General features: G+C 36.0%; 1 protein-coding gene across 2 annotated transcripts in view; it reads right to left on the bottom strand.

Annotated features, from left to right (window-relative positions):
* The window catches only part of TTC33 (tetratricopeptide repeat domain 33), a 43,766-nt gene that overhangs the window by 11,401 nt on the left and 20,325 nt on the right, over positions 1–12,040 (bottom strand). For both annotated transcript variants that reach the window (XM_059873499.1, XM_059873501.1), the window contains exons 3-4: positions 8,105–8,186; positions 450–581 (exon numbers count right to left, since the gene is read on the bottom strand). In XM_059873499.1, the coding sequence (XP_059729482.1) occupies positions 450–581; positions 8,105–8,186 (214 nt within the window). The remainder of the gene's footprint in view (positions 1–449; positions 582–8,104; positions 8,187–12,040) is intronic.

Below are 12,040 nucleotides of genomic sequence, written 5' to 3'. Positions count from 1 at the left end.
ACACATTATTTGCTGAATAAGCAGGACAAAAGGAAAACAAGACACTAGAATTTTATCAGCAGGCATGTGTAAAAACTGAGCCTGAATAATCAGCTGATCCTTGGACTTCACATTACCCTCATCTTTAAACTATGGTGAGCTGCACTGTAGCAGTACAACACACAGAATGTAGTATGTGCAGTTATGTCAGCATAATTGTTCTACTGCATAAAGCCACCACATAAATATAGTATATGACACAAAACTCTTCGAGCTAGACTAGTCTTCCACAAGTCCAGCAACAAAACCACACAGGAAGCATTTGTGAAACACAATAAAGCAGAGGGAACACTGGAGATAAATAACAACAATCTTTCTCCTTGTCTATGTTCAAGTTACCATAAGGATATATGGCAACCTTGGCATTTCTGTACCTTCTTTCTCATACACAATTAATTCTGTTATCCTACCAGTGCTATCTCTCCTAATCCAAGCTGGGCACGTCCCAAAGTCTGCCAGGCATCCCAGGAACGTGGGTTTCTCTGGACAGCCATTTCTGCTGCATGCACTGCTGGGAACATTTCATGTAAAGACATCAGGACCTGTATCAGAAATAGAAAAAGAAGAGGAAGAAAAATAAGCAAAACTGAAAATAAATTTAAGTTTTCTGGGATTACCTAGGCAACAACCACTGTTTCAATAACTAAGATTCATTTTACCTAGCTTTTTTTAGTTAAAAGTTACTTGTCTCACCTCAGATTCATTTCAGACTCATTTCAACCCCCACAGAGAGAAACAGGCATGCTAGAGGATAATTCACCCAAACTATTTAAGCAATGCTATTAGAAGTAGATTCACTGCTTCTGAAGGTGTGTCTCTCCTTGTCAACAAACCCTACAGTCTATAGAAGCATAACAAAATAGTCAGGACAAACACAGGGAGAGCTAAACATAATAAATGTGTAAGTGCTGTTCAAAAACTCCTGGACTGTATTTCTTCTTTTTAATAGAGAGCTGTAATCTACCAGAAACAGTGCAGTGCACATGATATAATTATAGAAACAATCCCCGTAATTCAGCATGGAAACAGACCTTAACAATGACTGCTGTATTTAGAGAACAAGCATTCTTTAGAGCCTAACTTAGATGTGAAGTCACCTACATTAAGTAAGGAAAAACGTGGTTTCTGAATGTGAAAATCTCTGTTACTCAGCAGTTACCACAGGATTATTCTCCTTGCATTGAATCTCCATAACTAAGACAATAAATCACAGTTAGCAATACACGATGTGGCTCAAAGCTTGCCTTATGTTTCCAATACCACCATGAGATTGGCACATCACCTGAAGACCTGCATCACTCTGAGATCATGATTTCAGACACCCACATGCTATGGTGATAGATACCAGTGTAAGAAACAAATGACAACTGCATTCCTGCAGTATGATGAGAATGTCAACCACAAGGGTTAGACTCATGTGTGGGCAACCACTTTCATCCCAACTGACCACAACTATGATGAATAATATTAGAACTTGTTAGGACTATTGCTGAAGTTCAAAACAGATTTATTTAACCTTACTGTTCTATGATATATTAAATAGATAAATATGAGTGTGGAGTAGAGGAGGATTCAAATGTGATGATCTTGAGTATTTACTCTAATTAACAAATAACACATGCACAGCATAGAGGTGAGCAGAACACTAAACAAAAGAGGAAAAGAGAAAGGGGAAGGCAAAGAATTGCTACAGAAAGCAACCCTGCACTGAAAAAACCAGGAAACATCATAAGGATAGCTTCTGAATAGCCCTTTAGATTGATACTTCTGCTGTTCTAGTATGACTAAACTTTTCTAAAGATTAGTCGTATGGCTTCCCTTTAATTCCATTCAATGGACTGTACCTTAGAATTCTTTAAGGAAGTACCTAAAAAAATCTTTAAAAAAACAATCTATAGCAGTATATCATCTTTCCTCTTTTTCCTGCTCAACAGTTCTCAATGACTGCATTTTGAATCAAAGTCTATGATGAATGTTATGTGTTTTTCCAAAACTTTCAGATTAATTACATTTGCATGGACAGTTTCCCCTATCTGCAGCAGATGTGTGAAGTGAATCAAACTGTTACTAGTGGAGATGTGTACATCCCACCAAGATGAAGGGATTCTGCATCTATCAGCTATCTTCTACATCAGTGTCTTAATGTATTTATTCTCAAAAGAGGAAACAAATCCAAGTATACATTCAGAGGAACATTTTTATGCATCCTAAGTACTCCTTATTTCCCACCAGTACTTTCTACTGCAAACTAATTACAAAACATCGGTGAAAATGCTTAGGAAATCATTTGTAGTGTTTATTGAATTTCACTGGTTTGTTTACTGAATTATCACTTTACTAATAAAGGCAATTATTCCACTTTCATCTAATTATGACTATTGTGTGCACCAGCATAAACAGCTGCTTTAAAAATGCTCTTCCAGGTCATGTAATAATTACTTTGCTCCTAATAACTTTGGCATTAGATTCTCCAAGTACATTCAAACAAACACACATTTGAATGTATATGCTTTTTATCCAACACAGGTAATTTTTTTAGTTATTAATAAAATGACTCAGCTACACTTGTCAGTCAATATAACAAACATACTTATTAATGCACGCTATTTTCCTACACTTTTATTTTCAGGTGAAGAGGTCATCAAAATGAACCAACAATGGCAGACATGAGTGTGTGCAGCCTTGTCTTGGGTTACTCTACCTGTACATCACTATCACTTTAATAAAACACCTCTGTATGCTACTTGGAAACTGAACCAAAAAACCAGCTATTCCACACCTGAAAAACCACACTGAACAAGGAATAAAAAACACTGCCAGCACAAATATTTCCTGTGCACAGATTTGACAAGTGGTGCTCAGTCCTTTTGGGGTACAGACACATAGGCAAGACAAAGCCAAACAGGAACCACATGTGCTGTAGCCCTCCTTGTCACACAGCATGCCTGCCACATGCTCAATGTGCAGCCACATCAAGTATGCACGTATACATATAAACACACACTCATAATATACATATAGAGTACATATAAAGCGATGTGTGTATATATATAGTGAGATATACACTGTACTGTGATAATACTCTATTAAAAACATTCTTAAAATTAATTAAAAAATTAGCAAAATAATTTATGAGGCAGAAAAAACATCTCAAGACTCTCACGGCGGGCATGCGCGCGCACACACACACGTATGAGTCAAAAGTGACTGGAGGGAAATATAAGATATTCAGTAAGTGGATTTTCAGGACTTGCTTTACTCAAAGAAACCTATCCTTATTACAGGCTTTTAAACAAAAACATCCATGTCCTATAATAACTTTGTTTAACAGACCTTTAGAAAGAGTCATACAAGAGAGATTAGAAGAATTAGAAGAACTCAGTGGCAAAAAACCAATTAAACATAGCAACTCTCATCAGAAGACTAACCAAGTATTAGAAAACCAGGCAGCAGAGTGACCCATCATGTTCTGCCCACAATATTTTGGAAGTGTTATGAATCTGAGTAAGTTCTGGTATTAAAGGAGCTCAGTGAATTGAGGCTGAATCACTACATATAGATACATTCCACATCCGGTGAAAATGACCCAATTCCTTTTTCCATCCAGTAACCGATTTCAAAATAAAGATTAATAAAATTCATCCTACCCATAAGTAGTTTACAATTACTTATGCTCTAAAGAAATTACCATTGCACCATACAGAAATGCTTTACTGCAATTTAGATTTCTGGAGTTCACACTAATTTTTTGATAGTTCACTCTTCTCTGTACACATCCCAATTAAAGAAAAACAAATTTAAAATAATCAGCACTTACTAGCTGTTATAATCTAAAATTGGGATTCTAAGTCTGGTCATGTCTTAGAAACCTTGTAATTTCTTAAGTAGGAAGACAGACAGAGGTTGATATTATTTCTTCACTGAGTTCAACATGAAGAAAGCCTTTAGAAGAGGGGAAATGGAAGGATTGGAAAATTATGGGTTTCATATATAAAAACAAAGACACACATCTGATAGCCTGGTCCTGTTCAATGAATGAAAATTGAGGATGTAACATTGAAGAAAGCTCTTCATTTCTCATACAGCTGATGACAAAACATCCAAAAAATTATAAAAAGGAACTTAACCTGACAGTTTACATTATAATTTACTTGTTTCTAAAAATACATATAAAAAACCTGCATTGTCTACTTTAAAAATTCTGTCAAAGTTGCATAGTTATCTGAGATCTGAGGTGCAAGTGTCATGAGATAAGCAACATGAACCAGGTGAATTCTCAAGAGTAGTACTAAATAGCAGCAAGTCTGGCTCTCAAGACAGTTTTTTATATAACATCACAATGTATCAAGTCCTTTGATATCCCTCTTCATTCAAAAATATCCAACATGGTCCAGTCACCAAACATTAAGATAAAAAAATCAGAGAGTATGTCAAAGTCTGCTCCTCCATCTTTGTAGTGCAAAGCAGTAACAAAATAATCCAGTCAATATTTAAAAAATTCAGCTCACAATTAATTTCGAGCAGTCTTAGTGGCTGCATTAATATAGGCAGTCTTTATATATTCCTTTGAATATACTTACAATACTACTTATATTAGGCAGCTGTTGTTGAGTCTTTTTAAAGATTTTTGGTTTTCAACAAAAATGCAGAAATGAATGTGCATAAACATTTACTTTCCAGTCATTGCTCTTGCAATGGGGAAACAGTTTAGGCTGATGATGAAGTATCAAGTATGTATACTGACAGATCTTGCACACAAAGAAAAGTGGACCCCTAACCTCTCAAAAACCAGAAAAAATCTGTTTTTAAATGGATCAAAGAGTAGCTGAGAGAAACAGAAAAAAATCTCATGAAATTTTACGTTTTTTTGAAGCAATTGAGCAATTCCACAGTTCCCATGTGATTTTCTGGGAATACACTGATTTCAAATAACTTTGACAACAAGGAACTTTAAACACTATTTCTGCTCTTCAGAAGTACTGAAAGACATTTGTCCTACATCTGTTAAAATACAGATCTTTGAGGACTTACCACAAATATTTAAAGATTCCTACAGTGCCATTATCATATTTATCTGACCTTCATATTAAACAATGCTGTTTTGAAAATGTTGAGTTTGCTGTTGAGAAAGGAAATACTAAAGAATGGAGGCCCTGCTCTGTAACCCAACATGAGGTTATCCTTATAAATGTAAGGGTATAAGACAGATACTCAAGCCTGTGCAAAAAAAAACAACTTCATCCTCCAATGTTAATTCTCCAATAAATTTTCTTCATGAATAGATATTTTCTCACTGACAGAAAATTAATGCAGACCATAAAGAATCTGTGCATATTGCACAAAGTCACTCCTAACAAAAATCTCCTCCTCTAGCATGTGACACATATAACAAGACAGGGGGATTTTTATAGACCCAGAGCTGGTCAAGGCATTTCTGAGGCTGGTGAACAGTTCCTCCAAAACATTTTCACTGAGCTACACTGTAATAGCTGTAGTATTTGTGCTGGTATGCTGGACTGGAATAACACAGTCAGCTCTAAGACAGTATCTTTTAAATATTGGCCACAATATTTTTTGAATTAATTACTCATTTCTATTTTGGCAAAAGTGGATTTCTACAGCTCACATCAATGCTTTTAGAAGTACAAAGGTATCAAATTACACATTCTACTAAACAGCTTCCAGTAAGCATAAGTCATACTGCAAAAAAATATCTGCAATAATTATTTGCATGTATTGAAGAGACGTTACCAATTGAAACATCCCATGTTTTATTTAAAAGATTAAAGAAATAGTTTTATAAATTTATGTTTTGTACACAAGCTTTTCTTGTGTTCTCATTCACAGTGTAACAAGTGTTATGCAATACAAGAAAGTGAAATCAAGAAGAAATGGTGCAACTGCTGAGAACTGCTCTCTTTTTCCAGAAAGAAATCAAAGGCATGGTAGCAGAGAGGCTCGGGCTCCTTCAGCATTTTTTTCAGTTTTTTCAGCTTTCATTATTCTCCACTTGTATCATTAGACAGGAACAGATAATTCACAAGATGAATTAGAGTTAACACAGCTGTTTCTCAGTTCCTCTTGGTCAGCAGAAAAACTGTGTGTCTCTAACTCACCTTTGCAACTTTGCTGATATAAATACAGGGACTGGGGAGCCAAGGAATCAATACCCCCTCAATATTATTATCTGGAGCACAGATTGAAGCACATCGTAGCAAGCACCTCTTTGGATAATTCACTGCATCATAGCTCCAGTCCAGGTAAGCTTACACACTTCACAGCTCTCCTGCTATTTTCAGTGTGAAAATATTTACTTTTGGCGTAATTTCAATTAAACAGAATGCTTTTGGGGACATATCTTAAATTCTTGCATTCACGTAAGACCATAATAAAAACAGTGACAAGGGAGCTGTTCACTAATTTATCCCACTGAGCAGAACTGTCCTGAAATTTTAAACAGCTTTCTGTTTTATTCAAAACAGTTAAATCTTTAAACTGTGATAATAAAGTTTACCAATACCATCTTCACATCTCAGCAGATGTGAACACCTTCTTTATTAGTGAAGTTAAAAATTAAACTTATAAAGAAACTGCTATGTAACTTAACACTCTTTACAGCAATCTGGAGTGCTGCTGATTAAAGCAGAATTGTATTATCCTATGTCTTCCAATAACGCATAATCAGGATGAGAAATTCCTTAATACATAGCTCTACAGATATTAGAAATTTACATGAGAACAGAAAGCATTGAAACAAATTTGTTGAAGAAAAATCTTTCAAGCACTTCCAAACACAGAGAAGTCCCAGACCAAGGCTTGCTGGAGCCTGGGAAAAAGATCAGGAGAGTAGTATTACTACATGCTCATGCCATTTGTGCAACTCTTTTCCAGCCGTTCCACTAGGCTAGACAGCTCTTTCACTTACACTAACCTTTATGGAAAAACAACACACTTCTCCCAAAACAATTTAAAGAAAAACCTTTAAGCCATGAGAATCTCTCAAACCAAATGCATAATCTAGTAAGATTTAAACATTCTGCAGCTACATAAAACAAAAGCATCCGTCAGTATTCACTGCCTTGAAATGAAGTCATGATTCTTTTAGTAATTCTTCTGCAGAATCAAACTTTCTTCACCAGACAAGATGACCGGGAGGAGCAAATGTGGTAATATCCATTAGAAAAAACAGCCCACACACCCTGGAAAAGAACCAGCATTGGTTCTTGGGGTTTGTTGGGGTTTGGTTATTTTTGGCTTCTTTTTTCGGGAAGTAGGGGTGTTAGGGTCTTGATTGGGGATTTTACACAATAAAAGAATTAGAGTAACAACAAAGATATAAAAACTAAACAGTATGGCAAACTTCCTAAAAGTTACATAATACATTCACCTTTTTTTTTTTTTCCTCTTTTCCTCTCTTCCTAAAACAAATTAGTTTTTCAAGACCACTTGGTGAAACTCAATAGGCACAGCTTATGGGGCCTGTTGAGATGCTTCCTAGAATCCGGAGGGCTCCTACAGGAGTCACAAGAAAGCCAGAGTGGAGCTTTTAACAAGGGCATGTAGTGATAGGATAAGGGGGAACAGCTTCCAACTGAAAGAGGGCAGGTTTAGATGAGATACTATGAATCTTTTACATGACTGGTTTATCTATGTAACACTTAATACAAAACCAGATTAAAGCAAACCATTTGTACACAGTACGCATGTTTAATATTGACAGTAGATAGTATTAAGCCCAATCCTTAGAGACAGCAGGCAGATTTTTAATGGTCAGATTTGCTAATCTGTCACACTAAGGCTCAACTTGATCTCTCCAAATCTTTTTTTTTTTCTCTGCAATGTAGCAACCCAATTCCAATCCAACAAAGATGTTTACTGTGACTGGCTGGGATAACAGCATTATTCCAACTTCTGTTAAAAGACGCCCTGTTAGTTGGTAAAAATGAAACACCTAAATTGTGTTGCAGTTCCTGCACACAACAAATAAACGTTGGCCAGTACCTGTTCACAAGCACAATGTTTTCTTTTCTAATTTCTAAACTGGCAAAGAATTGTAATGCTTTACCTGTGATTTCATCTCATAAAGTGTAGCATCCTCTGGAGTTAACTGAAGTGCTTCATCCCACTTGACAAGAGCCTCTCTGTACCTGAAGTTAAAACAATATTAAAATGTCAACATATTTGAAGGGACTGGGTTTTTCTTTTTATATCCTGACACTGTCCTAAAGAAAGTGCCATGGCATACAATTAGCATTAATTATTTTTCTAATCACTTACCCATAAGAACTGTTTTCAGGAACTGGGTATTTTTGTTCTGATCTAATGGATGCTAAGTATTACAACAGAACTGACCTCAAGTGAATTTACAAGGCAACATTGGAAACCTGAGGCAAAGCTTAATGACTTAAAACTAGAAATCTTGAACTGAGTCCAACTTCCCTCACTGTCAAAATCATCCTTAGTCGGGCATAAAAAAAAAATATTCTGAACTCAACATGCCATGATGCAATCATAATTTAAAACTTTCTAAAACTTTATTCTAAAAAGCCTACATTTCTGTACTGTGAGATAATGTAAGACTCTAAAGACATATGAACAACTTTGGGATACAACTATAAGAAGGAAGTGGAAAGTAAACAGCAATACTGAAATCACTCTCTGGGAAAGCATACACCATGTTGCTGTTTCCTAGGAAAAAGAACAAAACAGAAGAGCTGACTAAAACAAATAAAAAGTAGCTTTTTGTCTTGAACAAAGAAGTAAAACTTGAACCAAAATGAAGAACTGTAAAAAGAATAGTGAGATGCAATTACAGTCTTTCCACAATAAAGGTGGCCTTTCATCAACATTAATGAGTCTGTGGGGTTATCACATGTTCTCTGAAACTTCAAAATCCACATTTGTTATGGAACTGTGTGGAAATGCCTGTATTTATATCAATTACACTGCAAAGATATGAAAACAGTTACTCTTGGGAGATGCACGTGCTTCAATTTTAATACAGTACAGGTAAAACTACAGCAATTTTCACATGCCCTTCACACAAAACAGTTTTTATCTTCCCCTACTCCCCACTGTTTCTTCCCTTTCCTTTCCCCAGTTTTCAGTCCTCTAGGTTGTATTACAGCTGCAGGTTTGCCAGAGCAGTCACATAAAGTCTTCAGAAACTTCTGAATCCATTCAGAATAGAAAAACTGACTGGAAAAGCAATGCAACTGAAGACAAACTCTCAATATGATTCAGGTATTATTAGTTTGCAAATTACATTAATAAGTGTAATGTTTGAGTGCTAAGCAAAGGACATTTCAATAAATTTTCACATTTCCTCAAAGTTTAGGCACCAGCTGCACATTTTTCATCTCAGTTCATGCCCCATGGGCAGGTGTTCACCCTAAAGAAAACATCATCACCTTTTCTACATGCCACAGTAGAAGCGTTATGGTGCCATTTACTTAGTGGGGACTATTTTTGGACAAGAAGATTAGTTTAGTTCAAGACCTAGCACAGATTTGCAAATAAAGCCTACATGAATAAGGGTCCTCAGCTCAGTTAGGTGGTATCCTGGCCATGAAGATTTTGTGAGTACAGCTACATTGTGAGTATAGCTAAAAAGTTTAGTTAAAAAAAAGCTTTGGAGAACAGAGAAATTAGAGTAATAACATCAGTAACCAGAGAGGAAGGACCAGCACTGGCATTCTGCAAGTAAAAAGATGTAAGAAAAGAAGCTGCCTTTCAGGAACCTTCATTTTGACTTCTATATTTTTACTTCTTTACTCAGAGCACCAATCTGAATGTGATAAAACTCAAAGCAAGAACCTGCTAACTCTGAAAGAAGGATCAAATATAAGCTAATATCCCCCAAATCCTGCTAGGTTCTGCTGCTGATTTGCCAACAGTCTGCCAAAAGAATAAAGATGGACAAGGGAGAAAAAGTAGTACATTCACAGAAACACTATGCTATGTGTGTTGTGTGTGTGAACCGTAAATGATGTAACTCTGCCTGTGAGCCTCAGAAAGTGATCTGAGAGAAGGAAGAACAGAATGGCAGAATCACTTCCCAGACTAAGAACACAATAGCAGAGAGCGGGTGAAGGAAAGGTTCCATCTACACAGGACTGTTGACAATCAGCTTATAGTCTGCAGATAGTTTCCCAGGCCTGTGGGTGTCTTCTTTTCAGTGCACTTATTTCCTTTAGAAAGTCTGATAAAACATGTCTGCTCTATTCTTTTAAATACTCAGAAAAAAACATCTTTCTATTGCTGCTCCAGGAGACACTAAGGATACTGTCCTTACTAAGCAAAAATGAGCCACTGTTGCTTGCTCAAGAAATGCAAATTTAGGAAAAATTCTTTATAAAAAGGTAGTGTTCCAGTAAATGCTTTAAGAAAACCATAAACCTTAACTGAAATAGGAAGGGAGTTAACACGGGGTAGTGTTGCAAAAGAAATAATTTTTTAAATAAATTATTTTAATACTTCTCAGGATCATTTTTGAGGTGAACTGTACAGCTTTACCACTGTACTTTACCATTGTGAGGAGAAGTGGTTTTGAAAAGGAAAACTTTGATATAAATATGACATCTGCTTAGGGCTTAGAGCATCTGTCATATAAGGGGAGGCTAAGAGAAACAGGACTATGCAGCCTGGAGAAGGGGAGGCTCAAAGGAATCTTACCATGATGCAAAATTACCCAATCTGGAAGTGGGGCAGGGAGTTCAGAAGGTGGAATCAGACTCTTCTCAGTCATGCCCAGTGACAGGACAAGAAGCAATAGGCACAAACTGAAGCACAGAAAATTCTGTTTAAGCATATCTCCATCACTGGAGATATCCAAAACTAAATTCACAATGTCCTGAGCAACTCACTGTAGTTGACCCTGCTTAAAGCAGGAGCCAGAATAGAAAAATCTTGAGTTCACTAGGATTGTATGATACTAAGATATCAGCAAAATCAGTGATACGTGATTTATGATATTATTATCTCCTGGCTAAATGAAAACCAAATTTAAGCAAAATCTAAACTGACAAAAAATAGATCCATTAATTTTTAGATCTCTGGGGTGGCTAAAAAATTTATCTATTGTAGTAGTAAAGTCACAGAATACTAATAATGGACATAACCTGTTTTTAATAGGTTAAGAAAACAGTGTTTCCAGAAAAATTAAAACCTTTATGCATATGTTCATTACAACTAAGCACCTAAACAGCAATACTAAGCATTTTTATGATAAGACTATAATATTTTGAAATGTAGAATTCCTGTTATGTGAGTACACAGACACAGCATACTTAGCTACTCACAGTGATTTCAGCCAAGTAGTATATACTTCACTACAGAAAAACTATTATACAGTTACAATCAGAATTTAATTAGCATTTTCTCTTCTTTATTGCAAAGCAAAAAAAATAAATTATTGACAACTGGATACATCTGGAATGGCTTCAGGACAAAAGACCTGATAGATTTAGACATTTTTTATTTAACAGCCCATGAAACCCCATAGCTCCCCTAAAGTTCTGAAACTGTTCTCTTCAGATGTGCTCCTGACCATCTAGGAGCTGCAGAAACCTGGCACATTTTTTTACAGCTTGCCAAACTTTTGAAACAAACATCTTGTGCTTACACTTCACTTTTTCAACACCACTCCTGCGAAAACAGGATCTCTTAAACTCTTAAATACGATCATTAAAACAAATTTTAAAAATTGCTTGAGGCTTCTTGGTAAAAAAACTAACATTCAGATTACAGAGATCAATTTTTGAATCACATACATAAAATGCTAAAAAGCAGCACCACAGCTCATGCAGGATTTAGAGTTCTGTATTTTTACTCTCAGGCTTGCTACAGGCTGATGCCTCAGGAACAGAGTGGAACAGGACATAATCAGAATGACACTGAAAACATCTGCAAATATAGTAAAAAGAGGAGATGGTATCAAATTCAGATAGAATGACACACATCTGCAGGAGAGAGACAGAGTACAGGAGTACACTGTGAGAAG

This window comes from Haemorhous mexicanus, chromosome Z, assembly GCF_027477595.1.
Source record: "Haemorhous mexicanus isolate bHaeMex1 chromosome Z, bHaeMex1.pri, whole genome shotgun sequence".
In the NCBI taxonomy this organism is placed as follows: domain Eukaryota; kingdom Metazoa; phylum Chordata; class Aves; order Passeriformes; family Fringillidae; genus Haemorhous; species Haemorhous mexicanus.
This window is presented reverse-complemented; position numbering and strand designations above follow the sequence as displayed.